Consider the following 26,699-nt stretch of genomic DNA (forward strand, 5'->3'; position numbering starts at 1 on the left):
GCCCAGCCTGATTAGTAGTGTGCCTGACTCGCGGCCTCCCTCTGGTGGCCGGAGGGGGCCTCGGCCTGGTGCCAACCCTTACAATATCAGATTGTATTAACTTGTGTACCTGAAATTCCTATATGCTGTATTTCATTTTATCACACACCCCAAAAACTTTCTCTACCACCTGCCCCTCCACCCACAAAAATAATTCCTGCAGGTCCCACTGATTCATCACATGTAACACTTACACAGAAATATAGATCCCCAAATCAAGACAAAAAGTGCAATTATACAACATGACAATATATGAAAAAAATACTCAGCAATTACTCCTATTCACCAAATGAAGTATGTGCCATGTGTCTATTGCTCACACTCAATTTTGACTACTAATTTGTTTGGTTTTTTTACAACCTGTGCAGTATGTTTCCACCACGCTTGGTTTAACGGAGTAATAAAATCAGTACATCACTGAATTCCCCAAAAAGTTTTCCTTGTCAGGATTCCACCTTTGTCACATTTGTAAACGGATCTTGATGTGGCCTTAACATTTCCATGTTAACCATTGTGCTTAGATATTAGATGAATAATGTCATTGGCTGAAATTTGAGATGAATAATTTTATTGGAATTCAACACCCGCTCTTGTTTATATTAGTAATGCCTAATGCAATTTGGGGAGGTTATTTACAACATTTATTTGTCATTTTCACAATTTGAGAAAGTCTTCATGTTTATCTACTGTTACATATTATTTCTTTTAGTAACAGTTAAAGGTTTAGAAATAGCCTTCTTTCTGTTTTCCATTATCTGCATATACATGAAAACAACTTCACCAAAAAAAAGCAATTATTCAGTGGTTTTGATGATCTTTCCACAGCGAGACCAAAAGCTGTGGCCTCCATAAAGCCTGATCCACAGGTATTTGAGGGAGAGACTGTCACTCTCAGATGTAACATACAGAGAAGAGGCGTCTCTAAGTGGCAGTACAGCTGGAAGAAAAAGGGTTCACTCAGTCCTGTCAGCAGAGAACAGGTGTACACAATCAGTGGTGCTGAAGAGTCTCATACAGGTAACTACACCTGTAGAGGAACAGAGGCAGGAGGATCCCGCTACTCCTACACCAGTGATGCTGTTACGCTGACTGCATCAGGTGAGTGTGTTCAACTCTTTAGTTATTATTAACTACAACATAATATGACTACAGATGACACTAAATATCTGCAGTCCATCAGTCTGATTTACCTCCACTATTAGCCTCAGGTCACCATGAGATCAGATCTGTATCAGCACTTAGGCTGAGATGTTACATCCTAATAGATTGTGTCACTCTGTTATATAATGACTGTGGTAAAGCGTCTGGAAGCAGCATGTGAACTTAATTTATGAGCTGAACCGTTTGTTTCATTTCCATCAGCAGTGAAACCTAAACCTGAACTCACATCTAGCCCTCAAGGAGCTGCACTGATGGGAAACCCAGTGACTCTGTACTGTAAGCTGGTGCAGTCTACTGGATGGAGGTTTTACTGGTCCAAACACACACAGAACCCTGAGAATGAGACCAACACTGCAACACGCTCCTACACCATCAGTGCAGTGAAGCTTTCTGATGGAGGCCAGTACTGGTGTAGAGCTGGCAGAGGAAATCCAGTCTACTACACACACTTCAGTGATGCGCTCTGGGTAAACATTACTGGTAAGGGAGTTTCTGCGATAGTGATACTATATACAGCTGAACATATAACCAACATGCAGATAACAGTGGAGGCACAAGGCTGGTTTTAGAGTTAAGAAGACAATACAGTTAACATTACAGTGTTAAGAAGACAATACAGTTAACAATACAGTGTTAAGAAGACAATACAGCTAACATTACACTGTATGAAGACAATGCAGTTATCAATACAGGGTTAAGAAAAAGCTATAGAATTAAGGACTGCAAAAAGGCTCAGAGTGAATAGAGAGTGTGAGGAGATGAGAACTGAGCTCAGGTGTGTACAGGGTTTGTTTAGGAGTAAGGTGGTTAAATACAGAAATACCATCATTTAGTTATTTTAAAGTACTGTAGAGTATGAATGTCTGAGTATTTTCTATCAGTTAAACTATCAGTTTTCCTATAGTACAGTGAACAGTTCGTGTATGTGGCATAAGTTTAACAGTATTGTGCAACATTTGTTTTGTCTGATTTGGCAGATGTGTCTTCTCTAGTCTCTCTGATCATCATTCCCAACAGAACTCAACACTTCAGTGGTCACTCTCTCTCACTGAGCTGTAAGGACCAGAGGAACTCTACTACATGGAGAGTCATGCAATACACACAAAATAGGAGTTTGTCAAATTGTCCACCAGGCAAGGGATCAGTTACAAGATCTACATGCAACATCAGCTCTCTCTCCACAGCCCAAACTGGAGTGTACTGGTGTCAGTCTAAGTCTTTAGGGAGCAGTAAACCTGTCAACATCACAGTGCATGGTGGGTCTCCAGTCATTTTTATCACAGGAACCATAGGACTAGTGATAGAATATAATAACTCTACTATATTTATTTGTAGAATTAGATGAATAATATTTCATGCATGTGAAAATACTTGTGTGTATTTTCCACATTTTATGTTTTCTGCATTTCTTTTACAGATGGTGATGTGATCCTAGACAGTCCTGTACATCCTGTGACTGAGGGAGATTCTCTGACTCTACGATGTTTATTGAACAAAACATCTTCTAACCTCATATCTTACTTCTATAAAGATGGATCACTCTTTTGGAACCAGACCACAGGACAGATAATCATCCATGCCATCTTAAAATCAGATGAGGGTCTCTACCACTGTGAATACCCAGAGAGAAAAGAGTCACCAAAGAGCTGGGTCTCAGTCAGAGGTGAGAAATCCTTTTCATGATATTTGATTTATTTTACATTATTTCAGTAAAGTGTTCTGAATGTAAATTCATACTTATGTCACTTCGCTTCCACAGGCTTAGGTCCTGGATCCAGTGGTGTAATAGTTGGACCGGCTGTTGGACTCAGTTTAACCTTGTTGCTCATTATCATACTTATCCTGTTCCTGAGCTACAAGAAGAACAAAGGTTTGAAAGCATCCATGTATCTGTAGCATATGACAATTATACACAGACTATTTAAAGACAAATTATTTATGTACACCATGGTGATTGTGTTCTTGCTGCCAGAAACATTGTCAATTTACAGCATAAAAGGTATTTTTATCCATTTTCCATTAACTGTTAAATGAAATTGAACAGTGATCCTATTAACGTTGCAACTGCTTTACTGTGTGAGGAGGTACAAGATCTCTGTCTCCCCCTACTGGACATCAAGAGAACACTAGCCAGACCACGGGCCAGAGGCAGAGTTGGACTGGGCCTGGGAGCTCTCTTTCAGGAACCTCACTGCTGCAAGCAGGTTGGTTTGTGTTTCTACTGAACCCACCAGCTTTTTGTTCAAATGAACACTTTTATTTACACTGCCTTCTTTCCTCTTTAATAGGAGGTGATCTGATTTATGCCAATGTTGGTAACAGGATTACAGGTAGAGTTCACCTCAAATAAATTTACTACTTTAATGGCTGCCCTTTTATGTTTGTAATGATTTTACTGCTTCATCCAACAATGACACGTATGTATATGCTGTGAATAATAAAACAAAACACACAGGAAATAGTAAGAACTCTGCATATCCGCAGTAAGAACACTGACTTTTTGCTTTTCTGCTTATCTAAACTGACTTCTAAATATCTGACATCCGATGTTGATGTCAGATAATACATTAACAGGCCCAACTGATGGAACTTACTCAAAAAAAGAGCTGAAAAACTTGAAACTTCACAGTAAAGGTACATACCACCTAATACAAATTATTTTAAAAGAACACAAGACTGAATGGAGGGACACTTAACACTGTCTCTTTTTTCCATACAGTACCACCCTAAATTATGAACCCTATTATTATTATTATTATTATTATTATTATTATTATTTTAAACAGATGATACTATGTATGGGTCAAGTGTTGTGGTTTACTCAAAGGTTTAAAGCAAAAAACACAAAAACAAAGGAATAAAGACCAATATCAACAATTTTACTACAATCTTTTGTGTGTGTGTGTGTGTGTGTGTGTGTGTGTGTGTGTGTGTGTAAGAGAGAGACTTGGAGAGAAACTAACAGATTGTATCTTGCAGACTTGAAGATAGAAATATACCATCAGTTGTTGGATGTTTGGAATTTGCCCTTGTTTTATGAGCTATAAGGTTCACGTGACTACTATAATGTTAATCCATGTTTTTTACCACCATCAATAACTGTAACCCAGGGTTATAGTTCATTTAATGATTGTTGACAGATTATTCACAGTAATGTCTGTTTGATGCCGGTATCAGTCACACTTAATGTACAGTATCTGTTTGTACACACCTAACAAAAATTAAATATTTCTCTTTCGTATAGTAATTTTCACGTAATTATTTATGAAAATACATATACAACAGTTTATAAGAATACAAAGATAACAGAAATGCTATACATTCTCAAAACCATCCTTAGTCTAAATACCTGAGATAATTATTTATATTTAGCAAGGTAGAGTAGATACCAAGGGATTTATCTGGTCAAAATCTTACACTGAACTAAGCAAAGACAAAGTCAGACCATAATTACTCTAAAAAGTGATGGCCAGTCAGTTAGGAAAATAGCAAAACCTCTGAAAGTTTTTTTTTTTAAATAAATGCAGTTGCCAAAACCACCAATTGCTGCAATGAAACTGGCTCCTATGCAAATACCCCAGGAAAGGAAGGTACCTCTACTGAAAAGGACAATCATATTAAAGTCATTAACCTAATAAATCACCAGTTTACAGAACCACAGATTTCAGCTGAAATACATGCTTTACTGATCTCTAGTAGGGCAAAAGTCTTGGGCAAAAGAATGCAGCAAATGCACACTAGAACACTGGAAATCTGCTCTTTGGTCAGATGGCAGCATGTGTGGTCTGCATTGTGAAACATTTGGGAGATGATGTAATTGTGTTTGTGGTGCTATGACAAAAGGTACCCCACAATCATTTGATCGGCACCCTATAGTGTTGGTTTGAGATGAGTTTGACCGTAAACAACATTTGTCCTGTAGTGTATGTGGTTGGAAATCAATGTATAAATATTACATGATCCTCTTTGTTAGTATATTTGTCACTATAAGTTTCAGACTAAAATGTGCTGTTTTAGTCTGAAACTCAAACATGGACTTTGCAAACATGTGTAAAGAAAGTAACCTCTCACCCCAGCAAACCTTTCATCCCTCCCATTCAAGCCTCTTCTTCCTCTCACAAACTCTCACTGAAATCTTTCACTTCTCTCACTGAAACCTCTCACACCTCTCACTAAAACCTTTCACTCCTCACAGCCAAACCTCTCACTCCTCACACTCAAAGCTGAACATTCTTCTCACTCAAAACTGTCAGTACACAAAAGAATGTGCATGTGATATGGGTCAAAACATTCCCACCAAATCTGATCTGACTGCTATGACTCTGGAATATTTTAGGCTTTACAGTGTAGCTTGAAGGTGCACAAAGATACTTTACCATATTTATTTCTCCTCTGGACTCAGTAATTCCACTAATTTACATGTTGCAGCTTTAAAAGATTATGAAATTAGAATGAAAATGAGGGAAAGCAGTTTGTTTTCTCTTTAACAGATGCTGGTGCAGGACCCAGTGATGTGACTTATGCTCAAATTAAAATGAAACCCAAGAAGAAACCAAAACAAACAGGTGGGGCGATGGGCTTGTGTATGAAATATATATACCTTGTTTTTTTGTGGTGAAAGCTAATGCATGTGTGTTGTGCTCTGTTAGAGAAGACCAGGGAGGGCACTGATGTGATGTACTCAGAACTGAAACAGAAGTCAGAAAACGGTAAGCAGTAGAACATCACAGCTCCACTTCATAAATGCCAGATAAAGCAAGAAAATGGTTTTATTAAACACTAATTTACTTTTGCATCTTGGAAATGTGTAAATTTGTCAGTGTTTCTAACAACATTAGTGACAAAAGTGGCAACAAAAGTAGTGAAAATGTTTTTTATATACTAAGTGATAAGATACCAATGGAATCTGGACAATATAGAAATTCCTCGGAAAAACATGATCCATGTTTTCTCTGGCCTCTGGGAAATTATAGACCACACAAAACACATCACTGTAATTGGTTAAGGACAGTAGTTTGTATTGGGTTAAGCTTTATAGTTAATGAGAGTAGTCTGTGTGGGGTTAAGCAGTGAAGTGTCTGCCTGATGGAAGACTACAGGGTGTGACTGGAGAAGGCCTGTAGTGTGGGATGTCTGAGTAATGCCCTGCAGAGTTCTTTAAAAGGATTATGATGGTAAATGACGGTGGGGAAAGAATGAGGTTTTTTTCCCTCTTTCACAGATGGTCCAGGACCCAGTGATGTGACTTATGCTGAAACTGAAATGAAAACCATGAAGAAGCCAAAACAAACGGGTGAGACTGAGATTGAAAAAGTATATCTGAATATACTCTGTTGTGAATCATAGATTCACTTTTGCATTTAATAGCCCAAATGCTTCCAGCTCCTGTAGTGCTAAAAAAGTCACTGTCGTAGCTGTTCCATAAGATGTTACTTTATTGTGTGAAAGCTAATGCATGTCTGTTGTGCACTGTTAGAGAAGACCAGGGAGGGCACTGACATGATGTACTCAGAATTGAAACATGTGTAATTGAGGGCAGTGGTAGCTCAATGGTTGAGGTCCTTGCCTTGTAATGGGATGGTTGTTGGTTCAAGCCCAACCACTGACCAGCTGTTGGGCCTCTGCACAAAGCCTTTAGCCCTCAATTGCTCAAGTTGTACTCAGTCATAATTGTAAGTTGCTTTGGATAAAAGCATTAGGTAAATACCATAAATGTAAACAGCTCTGCTTCATAAGTGCTGGAATGTGGTGGTGGGCAATTGAACACAGAGCACCATTTAAAATGTATTTATTTACTTAATTTTCACTTTTGAAGAGAAAAGTACAATAGTCACAATAGTAGCAACAAAACTAGTTAAACTAAATAAATGAATATAAACTCACTGCTAGGTGATGGGGGGTAGAATGTACACTGCTGGGTGATGGGGGTAGTGCGCATGAGGGGAAAAAGATGAGACTGTCAGTGTGTGTGCTAATATACTGATATGTCTATATGCATATGAATGTCTGTTCTGTTGGTGTGTGTGTGTGGAAGCAAGAGAACAAGTATGCATGTGTGTGTTGAGATGCCTATGAATAGACGTTGCATGGTGCTGCTCAAGGATGTACTGCACCATAATAAGCTCTACACCACTGTACAGCTGTATGATCTTATCGAGCTGTGCCCACTTTCTGAAAACTCCAAAGTGTCTCTCTTTGCCCTGTGCTACTGCTGCTAGGGTAGCCAGCATTTCTGCTTTCTGTGTGGGGCCCATGGCGGCCCATACCAGAAATTTTAAGTGGCCCGTAATAAACATGGATGGGCTTCATGGGATGGTGCAGCAAGAAGGAAACAGGCATTTATTGGTGACTTATTGCCAAGAGTCTTTAATGGGTGTTTAATAATATAATACATGAGATGCTACATTAATACTAGAACAGAGAATACCTAAGGACAAACAAGAAATAGAAACAGGGTTGTAGAGAGCAGGTTGGTGGTAAGTTTTAAGATCTGAGATTTATTTTGAACATGCAGAGAAAATTTGACTGACAAGCCTGTAGGAGGAGCAGCCCAGAGATGAGGAGCTGATCTGGAGGATGCTCACCAAACCTATGGATGTTAGACTAAGGAACAGTTAACAGATCAGCTGAAGATGAGCAGAGAGTACAGTTGGGTTTGTAAGGAAGGAATGAAATTATTAAAAGCTTTGCAAGTGAGCATAAGGATTTTGAATTAGATGCAGTATTTTACAAGAAGCCAGTGAAGATCTTAGAGAACAGGTGTCATATGGTTGTGACAGTGAGTGTGAGTTAGAAGGTGCAACAACATTCTGGATCATTTGGACTGATACCTACAAGAAGAGAAATACAATACTCCAAGTGACTAAAAACAAAGTCATGCACAAGAGACACAGCAGCAGGGTTAGAGAGACAGGATTGAAATTTTATTACAATATTGGCTATGTTACAAAGATGTAGGAGGTTTTAACAATAGAACTGACATGTGCATTAAATTAATAAAACGCAAATTGTTACCAGGATTGTATTATGTGGAATATGAACAAATTTCAGAGTCGTATATCCCATTTCAACAATGTTTTGCTCACTAGGGGGTATTCTGCAGTGTTTTTAGACATTGAGTCAGTGTAAAAGTCTTTGCATTCTACCTCTTTTCCAGGTGATTCCACTAAACCCACCGATTCAACATATGCTCAGGTTAGCAAAAGGCACAGCAAAAAGAATAGCAGGTAAGAGTGATTCATTACAGACATGTTGATAAGACAGTTCACTAGCAATTCCTTAACATTTCCTAGATGAAACTGTAGGGTATTCTTAAAGATGTGCCTTATAGGACATATCAAATAAACATTTCAAATGAACATTTTTCTCAATAGCTTAAACACTAAGGTTAAGCCATTCATGCAAACCTGAATAAAAATGTATGTTTTTCTAATTTATGTGTGAAGAGACCTTATAAAGCATCTTTCTCTTTTAGGTGTCTGAAGAAAGTGCAACATTGTGAAACTTAAATCTTCAATCAGTGACTCGAGTAGTGTCAAAGCTGCCTCACAGAGAACTATGATAAATGTAGTTTTTACAGGATATGTTGTTCCGTTCCTTGTTTTGTTGCTGTACTCAAGGTTTTCTGAAGTCTAGCTTGTGGCTTTAGGGGACAGGAGGGACCAGGATCTGAACTAAAGAGATATTTAGGCTTATACTCCGTAACTTTGCCAATGATGTATCCAGTTTACATCATCTAGTAAAGATCACTTGATGCTGCTGAATATTTTTGAATAGCCACAATCAAAATAGTACAATTAAAAGAATAATCTTTTTTAAAAGGGTGATAACAGTACAAGGTGCATGCTCATTTGGAATTTTTTATGGATTTTTTACATTTAAATTTCATTTTTATAAATAGATTTTTCTGTTATTCTAATTTTCTCTCACCATGAACATCCTAATGTTTTATAGTCTTTTTGGCTTGATTTTTACCCATATGCCTAGCCAAGTGTGAAACATTTAAGTGATGGCTCACATACTGCACATTGGTCGTACGCTATACATTTTGATGTAAAATTGTAATTCAATATTCTTATATATCATTATAACTTATTATTGTAGCCTATTTGTTTACTTATGTCTTTCTTTCATAAATGTTTCTTTGCTATCATAAAAAAAAAAACTATTGCTATTAAAAACTCATTATCGTTCCAAAAATAAACCTTTATAGGACAAAACATTTCTTAACATGTACTGTATATGCATGAGTTTGTATGACAGGTCTATTGGTCCACTCATTATGTGCGCCCCCAACATACAGCTGGTATGTTCAAAAGAGCAAATAAATAAATAAATATAATAAAATCTTACAAAAATGTAATTATGAATTTCTCTTATGATAGCAAATTTATAGTTATCATGGTTTAGTAAAATATTTATTCAAGCTTTAGTTTTATATTTTCTAATTCACTTAAAATTACAATTTAATCTGCATTAACTACATTAGTGTGTGTGTGTATTACCTATATATATATATATATATATATATATATATATATATATATATATATATATATATATATATATATATCCTATTTTTTATTTGATTTTTAACTTGTAACAAATTTACTTAAGCAGTGCAAAGTAAAAATGTAATGCTTGAGGATTAATGCACTGAATTAATGCAAAAACATATATTTTCCCAAACACAAAATTATTAATGTTCTGTTCTTCTTCTGATATTCACTCATGAATGGTGAAAATATTCTCATTGGCTTAGCAGCTCTTCGCTTTATTCATATTCCAAACTAGCTCAGTATCTAATCAAACGCTGCACTTTGTTAAGAAATAGCACTTCCGTGTCTTCAGCAGTGCCAGACAGAGAGCACATGGGTCTGGGTATGTGTGAAAGGTCACGATCAGCACTTAGAAACTGCATTCAGGGAATTTCAAAAGCCAGTATTGAAAAGTCATATATATTTAAATGATTCTTATGAAAATCCTCATTTTAACTACAGGATGGTGTAATAAACTTACCAACTCCTTTGTAGAGGGCCTTCAGTGTGAAACATTATAGAGTTAGAAAAAATGACTCCAGTCCAGGAGATCTGCTGCCTTGCAGAGTTTAGTTCCAGCACATATGATTGAGCTAATCATGCCTTTTAGTATTATCTGATTATCTGATTAGTAGAGCCAAATGTGTTGGATCCAAACTTCATTTTCCTAACATATAAGAGCATGCTGTGTAGGTGCAGCACTATGTGGTAGCTACACCATCAAGGACACAAGACCCTACAGTGGTCAGTGAAGACAGCAAAGAGTATCATCAGCATGGTTTTTTCCTCAGTCAGTATACATTAAACCCTGCAGAGCCACCGGCATTGTAGAGGACCCCTCCCACCCCTCCCATGGACTATTCACCCTATCATCTGGTAGAAGGTACCAGAGTATCCGAGCTATCTCCGACACCCATTGGACTATTATTCAGTAACATTCTGCTGCTACTGTACACTGCATACAGCAAATCAAGCCACACTGCACAGACTCTTAATAATAGAATATTTTCTTTAAACCAGTATACCACACTGTGTGCCATGTTGCTGCCAATGATGTTTACAGTAATTATGTAAACAGTACTGTGTTTTTGCACTGTCCTGTATCCTGCACTGCAAGGTGCCTTTGTAACTGTGTTTATTGTTTTATCTCTGAACTTTATGTTGCATGTTGAACAATGAGTCCCGGAGGAATGATATTTCAGCTATGGTATACCCGCAAATAACTTAGTCAACAATAAAGGCAAACTTGACGATATGCTTACATAAGACTTTAACACTGCATGTATGAATACAATTTTTCATCAGTGGTGATGTTAAATTAAAATGAAACATAGACATCTCTTCCACATGCGTAAGTGTGAGGTTTCATGCATAGATGGGTAATCCTTGTCATGTGCACACACCCATTAGGCTTTACAAGGTTTGGCAGGTAAAGTGTCAGATAGGGTCCTGTCTTGCTGTATCTGTGTTGAACGGCAGGCAGGGTCCTACAAGTGGGGGTTCACGTTTAAGTGCGTGCTAGCAGTAGATGCCGTGTGGATATGGTGCTACGAGGGGGTCGTGGGGGCCTCGTGTATGCTGAACATGATGGCTGAGCACTATTAGGGCATCTTTCCCTTTGGTAGCATGGAGTGTTTTGAGGCTTTGGAATAATTCACATGTGTATTTTGCTTTGGTCCTATTATCAGTCCCTGGAAGTTTGTACTAGTTGAGTAGCTGGTGTCCTATGAATTCTCAGTCAAGTGGCCTTATTGCATTGTGATGTGTATTTAATAAATTTTGCATATGCTTATTGTTTTCTCTCAGTCCTTTTTGAGCAATATGTCACCAACCACTACATTTGCCTGTGAAGAGGTCACGTGACCTCACCACTCTTTGTAAGTTCCTGTGGTTGAGATCATGTGGTTGAGACCACTGTACCAGGAAGCGATGCAGCTGTACAGGATTCTCTCCATGGTGAATCGGTACAAGTCAGTGAAACTACACACATATTTAGGCAATGCATGCAAAAATATTTGTTGCATACATGTGCTTGATAAACATTCTCATTTATGTTGCTGATATTTATTTTTCATCCACCAACAGCAAATAATTACAGATCAGAACATATAAGACACACAGTGAATGTGGAAAGTGTTTGTCACTTTGTCCCATACAAGCAGAAGTCCTGTTGAAGAAAAACAGTGATAAAGGGCAAGTGAGTCACTTTCAGGAAATTCATCTGTGGAGGTCTGTCTCTTCTTCTTCAGGTTTCCTACCTATATGCTTACAGTACTTAAATGTACATAGTGACATAGTGGCACTTGCATAAATTATATCACAATAATATACTCCTGTTATTTATGTTTTAATTATGTTCTATTAGTATATGTGAGTTGTGCAATATAACTGAAACAGTCTCCTCATACAATTTCCATCAAGAAAAAATGAGGAATTTGGTTTAGGATGCCACAGTTTTTATTTATGAAAAATATGGTCATTTGTGTCAAATAAACATATGGGTATTTAGTATCTTTGAAAGGTCAGTGAAGCTTGCTTTGATACATTTAGAATTAACTTGTTATTCTACAAGATGCAGATGTGGTGTCACTATGATGCTCTAACGTGTGAAGGATCATCTGATCTATAAAATCTATAAAATCAAACTTAGGTCTGTTATCCCAAGATAATCAATACGGTATATTGATCCACATGTACAAACATTAAAATTAACATTTAAGTGTAACAGGACAGCTATGTGTGTGTCCTTAGAATAACCATTCCATCTTTTACTTGATAGCTAGATAGCTTTGGCTTTTACTAGATAGATAGCTGTATAGGTTGCTCAGACTCAAAGAGGGTTTGAAAGCAGGAAGGTAGAGAATATGAGAGGGGCAGCAACTTTCTGGCTGTTGAGAGTAAAGCTTATATAATCTTTACAAAAGGGCCACCCATTTTACAAGGAAAGGTATGAAATTTTGCTGGAACAAAATTTGTAGCAGAAGATAAGAGATTGAGGGTTCCTTGGTCTTTAAGCAAACATTGGTATTAAAGTTTCAGAGAATGAAGGAATATGAAATTCTTTACAGAAGAAGTAATACTCTATTCAAAATTTTAACCAGAACTTTTATCTTCATGAAATTTGAAAAGCCAGTTTAAAGGAAGATTAAATAGATACTGGTAACAAACAATTGAATTTTCAAGATCCTTGGGTCCAACAATATTATGTGCTGTAATATTCTCTTTATTCTCTGCTTTTGATTGTTTCACTCATTTGGTTTTAGCTCATTTTGAGACATTGTGATACTGATACACCTGTGAGAAGTTGTTGCATTTGCATGGGGTTGTGTTGTGAGGGCTGTCATACAGATGTTCTCACCTCTCAGCCTCCTCAGCCTCTTCATATCTGTTAGTGTCCTTCATTCTGGAGCTCACATGCTACAGAGATTGATGTTCTCTATAAAAGGAATTGATCGCTCTAAATAAAACAATAATAACATTTTTCAAAATGTAATAATTATTAATGTGGTTGTGATTTTCAACTCATCCCAATGAAAAAGACGATACGGCAAAAAAGACATTTTCCTATAACTATTCATACTTATTTAAAAATGTTTAGCCTCTTAATGAACATGTTAATAAGAAAACGTTTGTTGTATAGATAGATAAAAATGAAAAATGCATGAAATATTTATTTCAGAATTGTGAATAAAATATTAGAACAAATTAGGACAAAATGTATTAATTCTCCTTAAATCATAGATTGCGGGGGTTTAGACAGTATGGGTTTTTATAGTGCTGCTATTTGTGCCTTTTCAAATACCTACAGGAAACAAGTATGTATTATTACACAGCAGATCCACGGTGAGTGAGCAAATTAGGTTTTTTTTTACCTAAGCTGAAGCATGAGAAAATGGTCATCTGCTAACCACAAACAGCAATGAGAGCCCTTCATGGTGCTTCTTAGTCTGGCACACTGCTTCAGGACATGTGACTTTATGTATGCTGTACATCAGCTAAGGCACATAATGACTTTCTGAAAGGACAAGGCTTTGTACAAAGTCTTTGAAAACTTCAGAAAAAATGTTCTTGTACTAATTTCTACAAAATGATACATAAATTGAAGATACTTAACAAAGATTCTAAGTTTTTAGTTCAAATGATAGCATCCAGTATACTGGCCATATCAGTAGGTTTCAATTCAGCTTTTATCAGTATCTATGTACTGTATAGAATTTAGAATATGTCTAGAATAAGAAGATTGACGGACACACTAACTGGCACAGGCACAGAAACCAAAGGGGACAAAATGACTGGTACAAACAACGTGACAGGGATAGACACAGTGACTGGGACGGGTACAACATTATTTAACAAATTAACGCGTGCAGGTACGCCAGCGAGAGCTCTGGGCCCCAGTTGTTGGCTGGCCTGCAGTCCAACCCGCCTGTGGGGAATCACCCCTCGTCGATTTGGGGGCTGGCCACCTTTGCTGTCCTGCCTCAGGAGGCACTCCAGCCACCTTTCCCGTCTCTGGGGTGGGCACTGGTGCTGCCTCCTTCCTGCCTCTACGAGGCTTCGGGACGGGCGCACAAGTTCCGTGGTGTGACGAGTCGCATAAACAGAAACACACATTTTATTTTCACATATAACATACACGACGTAGCACGCAGGCTAATGAGGTCAAACAACGACAACAGAGACACGTAAACTAATGACAATGAGGAGCAGGTATGAGACACAGGGAGGGTGTGCCAAATTGACGAACACACACACACACACACACACACACACACACACACACACACACACACACACACACACACACACACACTCACATACGAGGAGACGTTCGGGGGGATGGGCCGTACCGTGATACATATGGGGTAATGTTTTTTAATGTGTTTTATTCTGAGCTCATTTGGGAGGGCCTTATACCCTCAGCAGTCCAGAGTAAGACAAACCGGTTTAGTTTCTCTAACACGTTTCTGTATGAAGCAAAAATTCTAGAATGAATGGACCCATACATATTTGGAAACTCACTAAGCCGTGCAGGTTAATGTCACTTGCAAAAGCCATACAACCATATCCACTGCAACACTGCATCACCTGTCTGTGTCAAAATCTTTTAATTAACTTTTTTGATTCTATAACATTTTTAAAAAAATAATCATGATTTTTCATGACCTATTTTATCTTGAAGTAGGCTGGATGATGTTAAAAAAAAAAAAAATAAATCATATTTCAATAATCACCATACAGTACATTGCCACCCTTATATTCTGTATGTCTTTACGTTTGAAACATAGAATTCAGCTTAATTTATGGTTATTGAAGCTATATGCTTATACTTTAACTGAGAACATAGAAATACTGTAGAGTTTGGCTGCACTTGTGTCTCTCGCCAGCAAAGGGAGACATTTTCCAGACCTGTAATGTTACTCCTTTTTTCTTGAGGACTGCTTCCTCAATAATGACATGCACACAGGGATGTTTAAAACAAGCAGTGCTTTAATCAGTTAATTGCCAGATATATAAAAGAAAGAGCAGTAATCTAGCACTGCTGTGATAATGTGATCATATCAGTTCATAATATAGAAAATTGTCTTGAACTGATAAAGCTGCAGCATCTCAAGAGAAGCCTCTTTTTCTCTCTGTACATTATTAATGCTAGCTAGTGAACTACAAGCAAAATATCTAGAACAGAGAAACAGAATTAATAGAAATGAAGCATTCCTGGTATATTAAAACCAATAGTACCTTAGTAAGAGCTCTCCAACCCTGTACATTAAAAGCAGAAAATAATTAGGCCTACCATAGCTCATACTTAGCATGTGGTCATACACACAAACTAACTCAGCAGTGCGCAGACAGCATTGCTATTTTTGATAAAGTATAACAATGTATAAAGGGGCTCATTAGCTCTTGCAGCAGGTCATGTCAATTATCTGTGTGATGTAAAGACAACTAAGGATGACCAGAGAGGGCTGAGCAGTCTGCATCATAAAACTCAATAAAATAACATGTAATCCACTAGAAAAGCTGTAAAGAAAGCAAACATATTCTACTGTTTGTCTAAGATGAAACCCAGTGTGCAGCGTAGACTGTTATTGAAAACCAAGCCAGTCTCTGATGTGCTCACACCTCCAGACAACACAAATAAAAATATGTGGGTTAAGATGCCATCATGTTGTTCCTTAGGTAAACCTGCTTTTGTTTCAATGACTTTGTCGGTCATTGAATGTCACGTTGGCATCTTTTGTTGTAGATTGTGCACTTTTATTTTAGAATTAACTTTTGTTCCTTTCTTTGAGCATTTCAGTTGGAGACCTCCTTTATCTGCATGTCCATGACAGAGGGGTCCATGACATTGTCCATGACAGAGGGGTCAGGTTTACGCACCGTTAGGTCTTCCCTTTCTCCATCCTGATGTCACTTTTCCATTACATTATTAAAATGTTGTATTTAAGTGTCTTAGTAAGTAGATAGGTAGTTATTAAGACTAGGATATGTACAAAAAACATAATGAATAATCCATGTTTTGACAATTTTATTAGTACGATTACTTATCAAACAAAACTTTAACACAATTAGTTTGACACAATTATAGATTCTGGCTAATGAGAACAAAGTGTATGTATCCAGACAACATTCACACAGCACACTAAAGTAAATGCTTTAGTTCTTCCCAAACATTGTACTACACTGCAATGTCCTTATTTTGCAATAAAACTGTTGCCACTCTCATATCACTTTTCCATTACTGCATAAACTTCTATATTTCAGTGTCTTAGAGCTTGACCGTATACTACACATAATGTTTTATTCAGTGTAGATTTGTAGTGTTATTTGAACTGTAAGTTATGATATTCAAGGTAAAGCACTGAACTCACACACCTGTGGGGTTTAAATAGTCGCGCTAATAATGAGGTACAGGTGAGGGTGGTCATTGAAATGTGTACTATGTGTGCTGTGTGGATCTGGGATGGTATCAGCCAAGGCATGACATCTCTTTAGAATGATAGCTGTGTCTTTTTCCATAATGTATCATTTATCTTGCCATTAATAACATGGATGATATTGGAAAATATCACATATAAGATTTGTTTTCACTATAGCACTTCTATTCTAATATACCACCAAATTCAAACACATAATTGAAGTTGATTAATATTAAGGCTACATGCTGATTCTTGATCTGATACTACAGAGACACAACAGTGCAGAACCTAAACTAAATCACCAAAATACAAACTGAAGTTTTTACACACTATAGATACAGATCACCTTTAACAACACAAGTTCAGGTGAGGGTCTGGTGTAGAGTTTTTATTACTACTTATCTGAGTCTTTGGCTACATAATAGTATTGGTTTATGCGGGGGCTCCTAATTTCAGTTAAGGCTTCTCCACATTCTGTTTCTCTGTTCATTAAACACTTAGATTCTTCCACTTGTGGCTGTGACCAACAAGCTGGAGGAGTGGCTCTAACAGATCTCAGAACTGACAACATCGATTTGATGTTGCACAATCCTAGGAACAGAAAAAATACACCAAAAAGCAAACATTTGTTTAGTTTAATTAATGTTGTTCTTATGACTAAACAAATTCAAACATTTATAAACAAGTGATGGTTCTTATAACGCACATACAGCATGTTACTCATTACTTAATGGATTTGTATTATTGAGCCATAATCTTGTAATGAAACGATGCTAATTTTTGTTTAATTGTTTAATCACCTTTAATTAACAGTCAATGCAATGCACTGTGGGTACAGCCAAAAAAAGTTATACTGTAGTTATTGGGCAACTTGCATGTTGCTGCTTTGCATCACTGCATGCTACTATGTTTAAGAAAATGAATTCCCAAATTCAGCCAGACAGTGGTGCGCTGAAACTATTTAAGGTGGTTATAACATTGCACTGGACCAATACTGGACACCCCTGGTTTAAGAGTTCCTATACAATATAATTGTTATAAAGTAGTCATCATGGTTATGTAATGGCTATTATGTAAATACATAAGAACTCAATTTAATAAAGAGATATAAAAATGTTTTGATCCTTTAAAGCAGTGGTTGAAAAACACATCATTAAAAGGCCAGAGTAGTTACAGGTTATATATCATCTTAGAGGGTGGGACCTTTGTATATATGACTTCCACAGTGACACACTGTGAGCTTGTGTAAAGCTTTGTGGTTGACTAGTGCACTGTGTATTGCTCAGTGTGTACAAAGAGCCCTCAGATCAGTCTGAATGGTTGATCATCCCTGCAGTAGCATTAGAGAAAACAAAGACATCAGCACGTAGAGTGTCAGCCTGCCACATTGCAGTTTGGAGAGCCACATCGATGAACCACTTCCTTTTCTGCAGCTCTTACCACTTCTGGACTTTGAACATGCATGAACAAAAAGGTCAAATCATCCAAACTGGAACAGTAGAAATGCATTTTTACACAGAAGTATAACAATGTATAAAGGGTCTCCTTATCTTTCACAGCAGGTCAGGTCAATTATCTGTGTGATGTAAAGACAACTAAGGATGACCAGAGAGGGCTGAGCAGTCTGCATTGTAAAACTCAATAAAATAACATGTAATGCACCAGAAAAGCTATAAAGAAAGCAAACATATTCTCCTAAGATGTTTGTCTAGATGAAATCCAGTGTGCAGCGTAAACTCTGTTATTGAAAACGAGGTGCACACACCTCGAGACACCACCTATAAAAGTATTGCAGTATACATTTGCTTGACAACAGATTGCACGCATGTTGCTGACATTTATTTATGCTTGTTCATCCTCTACTTCAAATACTTTTAGATATCAGATATCAGACCACAGTAAATGACACTCACTGAGTGAGGAAGTGGTTTTTTTTCACTTTTCTCCCTCATCTCTTACAAGCTGCAGCAGGGACCTTCATCAACAGAACAGTGATAAAGACACAGAGAGCCTTTTTATGAATGTCATATTATACTCTGGAGCATTGCTTCTTCTTGAGGTTTCAAACCTAAATATACTGCATGATGTGAATGTCTTAATGAGTTACATTGAAGTTCTTAATAAGCCAACATCTTAATCAATGCATTTCAAACTTTGAAACAATTAATTAAATGATTTATTAGCATTAATAATGTTAGAAATTAACAAATGGACAACTGTTGCTATTCTAACTTTTAACAATGTTATTAGTTCAGAGAGGTTTACTTCTCGTACTTTTTTGTTGGATTGAGATGTAATTTCTGCTGGTCTGTGGTGCAACACACAATAACAGTACAGCAGTACAAAAGACTACATACATGTGAATGTACTACACAACATTGACCAACAAGTACAGAAACAGCAGGATATCAAATCTATACAGGAGCAGGTTGGAGGCGAGTATCTGTAGTAGCAGGATGGGGGTGCGTGTCTGTAGTAGCAGGATGGGGGTGAGTGTCTGTAGTAGCAGGATGGGGGTGAGTGTCTGTATTGTCTCTAACTACAGTGCCTCTAATGGCATAACAGTCCACAAGATAAAGTGCAGGTGTAAAACAGGGGTCAAGTTCACTTAGCGCTGGGTGATGGGCTGAGTTTTGATGGTCCAGGTGAATGTAAGAGGTAACAGCGGGTTCAGTAGTCTGACTGCATCTGGGCAGAAACTGCTGTGGAGTTTAGCAGTGGTGGCATGGACACCTCTGCTGTAAGACAAGAGGGTGGAGAGACTGTGGGTGGGGTGGGAGAGATCGTCCACAGTGATGGAGGGTGGAGAGACTGTGGGTGGGGTGGGAGAGATCGTCCACAGTGATGGAGGGTGGAGAGACTGTGGGTGGGGTGGGAGAGATCGTCCACAGTGATGGAGGGTGGAGAGACTGTGGGTGGGGTGGGAGAGATTGTCCACAGTGCTGGAGGGTGGAGAGACTGTGGGTGGGGTGGGAGAGATCGTCCACAGTGATGGAGGGTGGAGAGACTGTGGGTGGGGTGGGAGAGATCATCCACAGTGATTGAGGGTGGAGAGACTGTGGGTGGGGTGGGTGTAGGTGTCTCAGTGCTATTACCCTGCCGACTGCTACCGGCATCCGGCAGCACTGAGCATGTGTACTTGTGTTTATGTTGTTCTTGTGTTTATTGTCATATGTCACCTCAGGTGGTGTGTGTTGGTCATTAGCAGCTACACCATCATGATGTTCATTATTTAAACCTGCTTTTGTTTCTATGACCTTGTCAGTCATTGAATGTTATGTTGGCATCTTTTACACTTTTATATTAGATTTCATTTTTCTTCCTTTCATTGAACATTTCAGCTGGAGACCTGCACCTCTGCTTCCTCCTTTGTTATCTGCATGTTCTTGGTCCGTGACAGCAGGATTAGGTTACGCACCGCTAGTTCTTCCCCGTACATAATATACTCATTTGTATCAAAGATAAAACACAATCAATACATAATCCATATTTTTGCCTATTTTATTTGTACGATTGCATGATTATCAAACAAGACTTTTGTTTGACACAATAACAGATTCTGACTAATGTGAACACAGTGACAGTGTCTGCTTTAATTCTTTCCAAATATTGCACTACACTGCACCTTAATTTACAATAAATCTTTTGCCATTCTGATGTCACTTTTCCATTAGATTATTAAAAGGTTGTATTTAAATGTCTTAATGGGTAGATAGGTAATTATTATGAGTAGGATATGTCCAAAAACATGATGAATACATAATCCATATTTTGACAATTTTATTAGTGCAATTATTTATCATACAAAACTTTAGTTTGACAATTATAGATTCTGGCTAATGAGAACAAAGTGTTTTTGTCCAGACAACATTCACACAGCACACTAAAGTAAATGCTTTATAGTATAGGTCTTCAACACGTTTACAATTCCTAATTATTCTGGATCAGACATTTTAGATGGCTTCTGTAAGACCCTTATACTAGTCAATCATGCTGTGAGTTTCACAGCTCAAAGTCAGTCTTCCATTTCTAATAAGAACTCCATGTTTCATGGGGCCCTGTATGTGTTAAATGCTGTATAATCTTCAGTGTGTATGATTACCTAAAATGGTCAGTTCTCTCTCCACACCAAAGCTAAACTTTATGTGAGTATCACTTCCCCTTTCAGCCTTACAGTAAATGTGGTCAGAGCAGAACTAAGGAATGTAGGCATTCCTCCATCTATCTAACTGTTCTAAAAATGTCATTTAAGTACATTTAACATGTACGTTTGCAAAATTGCATGTAATATAAATGTTTTTCATGTTTAAAAATGCTCTGAAGCAGTTAATGCATATTGTTTTTGCACACAAGTTTTTAACTTTGTATCACATATGTATACATTAACATATGTACGTAGGGTCATACAGGTCCTCTCGAAGCAGCATGTAGTAAGCCCTATGGTTGACCAGGGTAGCATTTACTGCTCTATGTGCTTCAGGAGGCCATAGGAAGTCACAGCAGGAGATGATACAGCGACATCATTCATATGATCACTGCATGTTGAGCACTGATTAAGGGTCATTTTCCAAAGGTTTACTGTGGATGTTCAGCACGACTAGGAGTAAAGCAGGACTGCTAACAGATCAGCATATTGAGGGTAACTGACCCACACAAAACTGCTTTTAAAGAGCGTGATGTATGCACCAGTTCCTCCTTTACTCTGACCATATTTCACTTTTGCGTTTGCCTGCTGATGATCCAGAGCTGACGTGAGATACTGGAAGACAGACAGGAAGACCACCAGTCTGAAACTCTAACTGCACCATCAGGAGGCCATCAGTTAATCAAGAGTGGACAGAGAAAGTGGAGTCCTTTCCATAGTAGAGTATTTATTCAGAAAACTAACAAATAAATAAAACTTTATTAGCACATTTGTCAGTAGAAAAGCTATGTCGGGAGTAAACATGTTCACCTGGATTAGTGCAGCTTTAATGGACCCAGTCTGTGAAATCCAGTCACTGTGGGTTGTGTAGATATAATTAGCAAGAATAGAGAAAGCCCCTAAACCACACATACTTTCAGACAGTACATATGAGAAGGACAGTATCAATTTTTTCAGTTCATATGGGTGACACTCACTTGTTCTTTTTTGTCTTTCTTCAGAAAATATCTAACGATTAATAACCATCAGACCTACAGAGAGTGAGGAAGTGTGTGTGTGTGTGTGTGTGTGTGTGTGTGTGTGTGTGTGTGTGTGTGTGTGTGTGTGTGTGTATTTTTTTCTTTGGCCCTTTTCCGTAGTGTTGAGTCAACCATTTCTGACAAGCTGCAGCAGGAAACAGTCGTCAACTTTACTCAAAGAGCAATGAACGTTTTTCATGGATATTTTGTTTCATACTCTGGAATATTGCTGCTTGGGATTATTCAGGGTATGTACATGTATGCGTACAGTTAACACACTTAGTGATTTTCTGTTTTATTGATTCACATAAAAGTCAACTTCCTTATTCTTAGCCTGGAAAACAAATAGTTACACAAGGTGTTTAAAAACTGTCTACTCAGACACTTGTATTATAAAACATTCAAACTGCCCTATAAAGATGTACTCCAACATTTAGTAAACTGTGTACTACAAATAAATAAATAAATACATATATAAATGTTTATTAAAAGTGCAGTTAAGTTTGTTTTGAACTGAAATGCATAAAGACCTCTATGACTACACTAGTATAAGAGGAGTATTGTGCAGAATGATTGACATATTGATGCTGTATCATCTGTGTTGGTAACTTCCATCTGTACAAATGTAATGATTTAGGCTCTACAAACCTCTATAAAAGAAAATGTGTTTGTGTGGCAGAGAAAACAACAACAACAACAAAAAAACTTTCATCACCATTATTAGTGATGACAGCAATTTTCAGTCACCATTTCACTGGTGTCATTCTTTTAATGAAGCTGTGAAGTGAGACTGTGAGACTATTCATAGTGTTTGGTTTGATTAATTTTCTTCTTGCTCCAGGTTTGTGTGTTCTGGCTGATGAGAACACAGAGACAGTACGCAGGGCTTCCGGGAGCTCCCTCCTGTTACCACTTGGACTCCAAAAAGAATCTGTGTCATATGCACAGTGGAAATTTAAAGAGCATCAAATTACTCGCTATAGCAAAAATCAAATCCATATTAGTTTGAATCACCAGTTCATGGGAAGATTAAAGGTGGACAATATTAATGTTACTTTAGAAGTGGAAGCCCTTCAAGTTCAAGACTCTGGAACCTTCTCTATTGTTGTAGATGGGAGTACACTGATTCCAACAAAGTTTATTAGTTTGATAGTCTATGGTGAGTACACCTGTATAAGTTTTATCTGTCATCTCTTGACCTTCAGGCCGCTTTTAAAGCTACAGTTAGTAGCATTTTGGTTTTACTGTATAGATTATTCCCACTTATTTCTGGACTGTTTATTTTTATGACACTATTACATACAAACCATGCAATACAAACAAAATACGTATGGCTATGGTTAAGCATGTATGGTTATGGTTAAGCATGTATGGCTATGGTTAAGCATGTATGGTTATGGCTAAGCATGTATGGCTATGGTTAAGCCATGGCTGTGTGTATTTTTCTATTCTGAACTCGGTCTATGGGTTTTGGAGGCCCTCATGCCCTTAACCCTTATGTCATTCTTCTGGGCTTTAGAAATGTTCTGCTCTCATTTATGAAGGTATATCATACTCCTACAGTGGTGCTTAAAGTTTGTGAATCCTTTACAAGTTTCTATATTTCTGAATGTTTTTGCACCTAAAACCTTATCAGATTGTCACAGGGTCAAATGGAGAACCAAATCAAACAAATGAGACAAAAATATTAGACATATTAGACATTTATTTATTGAGAAAAATATTACATATCTTTGAGTGGCCAATTTATATTATTAAGGATTAGCAGATAAATTTAAGATAAGTTGTCAGTCAATGGGATGACAATAAGGTGCATGTGGGCACCCTATTATTTAAAGAACAGGCATCTAGCAAAGCCTGACCTTCACAACACGTTTCTGTATGTGTATCATGGCATGAACAAAGGACATTTCTGAGGACCTCAGAAGAAGAGTTGTTGATGCTCGTCAGGCTGGAAAAGATTACAAAACCAAAGCTTAAAGAGTTGGTTTCATGTGGACTCCATCAATCCACATACAGACAAACTATGTCCAAATGGAGGAAATTCAAGGAATTTACCCTTCCAGGAGGGGTCAGCCAACAAAGATCACACCAAGAGCAAGTGTGTAATAGTCCATTAGGTCACAAAGGAATCCAAAGTAACTTCTAAGCAAGGTCTTTGAAGGAATAATCAATGAATTCTGAATTGTACAAATTCTAAAACAAAATGTCAGGCCCTTTCTTCGTGAGCTGAAGCTCAGGAGACTCTCAATCGGTCCTGCATGAAGACACCAACCTTAAGCACACAAGTTATTAAGAATGCTTAAAGAAGAATAAAGTTAAGGTTTTGGAATGGCCAAGTCAAGTCATAGAAATGTTGTGGAATGTGCTAACAAGCCGATGTGCAGGACTAATAAACAATTACCAGAAACATTAAACTTTCATTTATTGCTGCACAAGGGGGTCACACCAGATACTGAAAGCAAAGGTTTACATACGTTTGCTACTCACAGATATGTAATATTGTTTAATTTTCCTCAATAAATAAATGACAGACTAATATTTTTGTCTCGTTTGTTTGATTTGGTCGTTGTAGGACTTGAGTGACAATATGATGAGGTTCTAGGGTCAAAGTCATGCATAAATCTAGAAACTTTTAAGTGGTTCACAAACTTTCCAGCATCACTGTATATTTTACAAACTCCTAATATGTCCTATCACACAAAAACACTTCATTGAATTATCTCTTCATATGCAGCCCGGATTGAAAACATTTCAGAGTAACCAGACCTGGCTGGATTCTATAAAGGCCTGTGATGTTCATCTTTGGTGCCAAACTTATGAAGATCCAAGTGCGTCTTACACATGGAGAGGGTATCAGAATGGAAGTGGAGCTTTTCTGCACTTCACTTTCTCACCTGAAGATGGCGACATTATCCTGAGCTGCACTGCGGCCAACAATTTGAGCAATCAGACTGCCCGCAAATCACTTAAATGCAGTCCAGAGCCGCCAACAACAGGTAAGCTGTGCCTGTTGCTGTTTTGCTTACTGAAATAAAGTAGAGAATGTACTACTACTGCTGCTACTGCTCTCTCTGGTTTTTATTGTCAGCTCTAAACCCATTCTCAGCCCTCAGACTGCTCAGTAGTCTCTTGGCAGCCTCTCCATATCTGCTAGTGTCCATCATTCTAGGAGTTAAATGCTACAGAGCTCAAGGTAAAAATTCTCTATACAAAGAATGTATTACTTTAAATAAAATGATGATAGTAAAATGTGAAGTGACTCATTTGTTTGTGTTGTGTTTTTCAGCTCACTCTGATGAAAAGGAGAGTCAGTATGCTGTAAATGAGACTTGAACATGTCAATTTTCACATTAAAACATGTCACGGTGTGCCCCACAGACTCCTCACCTACGTGGTTGTGTTAGAGTTGTCACTTGTCTGTGATGTTTGCCCATGTGATTCTTTCCCTCATTTGTAGCCACATGTCCTTATTAAATGTGTCATGTGTTGCACGTGCCCCTTGTTATCCATATGTCATTTTCGTTTTATTTTGAACAAATGTCTTTCTGTGTGCACGGCTTGCCTCTGCATCTCATCTCTCTGGGACAGGCTCTCCCTTTTCACCCGCTGTTACTGCGGGAACGCTGTCCTGCATGTCCCCCGAGCCCAGGGTCTCCCAGTGCAGCCGGCATTATAGAGGACACGCCATGCAGTGTGCTCTGTGCTGCGGCAAGCGCAACCACCTGCATGTTTTCCAGGACCGTGGACATGCTTCCAGCACCTGGCCCATCACCACCTGGGGTGACGTCTTCCCTGGTGCGGACAGATATGCTGCTGCCTGATGCCACCATGGACCACCAGAACCGTCAGTAGCCGAAGTACGCCTGGCTCCCAGGACACCACTTAGCCCGGTCTGCTTCATCCCCCGAACTACTACTGGACCCTGCCCTTCGTCCCATCAGGGCCGCCTGCTTGGCCTTTCACCCTGGTCCTGGTGTCACTCCTGGTCCGTGTTCCTGTCTCTCCCTTTTTGTCTCTGCCTCTCCTTGTCTCTGTGATCATCCCTGTTACCATCTTTGTGCCTTTTGTTCCTTTGTGCCTGAGATGGCTAGAAGTGCAAAACATGTATAGGCTCTATCAGCATTGATCCCCATGTTTCAACAGTATTCTAGTTCACTGGTATCTTGGACTCTAAGATACTGTACTGGTTAGGATACATCCTATGAGTAAATGGCAAAGCACGTTTGTATGTTGCTCTCTATAAGAGTGTCTGCCAAATTCTGTAAATTAAAATGTAAAAGTAAAGCTAAGTTAAATTACATAATATTACATAATATTAAAAGTGAAACTACTATGTCTCTTTGGGTATAGTATAACTAGGGATGGGAGAAAATAAATTCATTAGTATCGATTAATGAGGCCCTAATATCCATTTATGTCTTTGAATTCTAAACATTTTTAATGATTATATATATTTACTTATTATTTTTAAAAATATCTTTTGAATGTTCCTTTTTCTGTGCATTTTAACTGAAAAATGTTTTCAGGAGTAGTTTTTAATGTGACATTGCCCGAGTGCCGCAGGGCGAGGAGCAGGACGTACAGACTTCCGTGCCGCGGACAAACGTTTATTAACATAAAACGAAAACAACCATGGCACTCACGCATAACACAAACGGTGATCTCGGATACGAATACGTTTAACATACAATACAAGAGGTGAACATGAATATAAATACGGTTATCATAGACAATATGAACAACGACAATGACCGACAACCTACACACTTTGACAGGGGTTTAAACACACAGACAAAACACTAACCGGGTGCAGGTGTGGTTACCAACACACAGACAAGAGCCGCCCATGGACCAAACCACGTGACTCACGAGAAGC

General features: G+C 38.1%; 2 protein-coding genes across 2 annotated transcripts in view; both read left to right on the forward strand.

The window, feature by feature from the left end:
* The window catches only part of LOC145643532 (Fc receptor-like protein 5), a 72,231-nt gene extending 62,715 nt beyond the window's left edge, over positions 1-9,516 (forward strand). Inside the window, exons 5-17 of the mRNA XM_081695044.1 lie at positions 865-1,137; positions 1,402-1,680; positions 2,178-2,456; positions 2,618-2,863; positions 2,960-3,070; positions 3,285-3,404; positions 3,489-3,530; positions 3,760-3,834; positions 5,691-5,765; positions 5,850-5,909; positions 6,422-6,493; positions 8,357-8,426; positions 8,675-9,516. Of these exons, the coding sequence (XP_081551170.1) occupies positions 865-1,137; positions 1,402-1,680; positions 2,178-2,456; positions 2,618-2,863; positions 2,960-3,070; positions 3,285-3,404; positions 3,489-3,530; positions 3,760-3,834; positions 5,691-5,765; positions 5,850-5,909; positions 6,422-6,493; positions 8,357-8,426; positions 8,675-8,708 (1,736 nt within the window). The 3' untranslated portion in view covers positions 8,709-9,516. The remainder of the gene's footprint in view (positions 1-864; positions 1,138-1,401; positions 1,681-2,177; positions 2,457-2,617; positions 2,864-2,959; positions 3,071-3,284; positions 3,405-3,488; positions 3,531-3,759; positions 3,835-5,690; positions 5,766-5,849; positions 5,910-6,421; positions 6,494-8,356; positions 8,427-8,674) is intronic.
* A 12,316-nt stretch (positions 9,517-21,832) lies between these two features.
* On the forward strand, positions 21,833-26,217 carry LOC145643304 (uncharacterized). The gene is made up of 6 exons (XM_081695045.1): positions 21,833-22,068; positions 22,662-22,979; positions 23,297-23,364; positions 24,558-24,819; positions 24,912-25,016; positions 25,110-26,217. The coding sequence occupies exons 1-6, from the start codon at positions 22,005-22,007 to the stop codon at positions 25,154-25,156; spliced, it is 864 nt and encodes a 287-aa protein (XP_081551171.1). The 5' UTR covers positions 21,833-22,004; the 3' UTR covers positions 25,157-26,217.
* Positions 26,218-26,699: the final 482 nt, after the last annotated feature.

The sequence above is a fragment of the Electrophorus electricus genome, chromosome 13 (assembly GCF_041902795.1).
Source record: "Electrophorus electricus isolate QZ-2024a chromosome 13, ASM4190279v1, whole genome shotgun sequence".
In the NCBI taxonomy this organism is placed as follows: Eukaryota; Metazoa; Chordata; class Actinopteri; order Gymnotiformes; family Gymnotidae; genus Electrophorus; species Electrophorus electricus.

What these genes read in the sequence shown, in the direction of transcription:
- LOC145643304 (XM_081695045.1), top strand. Translation starts at nt 22,005, where the DNA reads ATGAACGTTTTTCATGGATATTTTGTTTCATACTCTGGAATATTGCTG. An exon ending in GCTGCTTGGGATTATTCAGG is followed by an intron (nt 22,069 to 22,661) that starts GTATGTACATGT and finishes TTCTTGCTCCAG; the next exon opens with GTTTGTGTGTTCTGGCTGAT. An exon ending in TAAATGCTACAGAGCTCAAG is followed by an intron (nt 25,017 to 25,109) that starts GTAAAAATTCTC and finishes TGTGTTTTTCAG; the next exon opens with CTCACTCTGATGAAAAGGAG.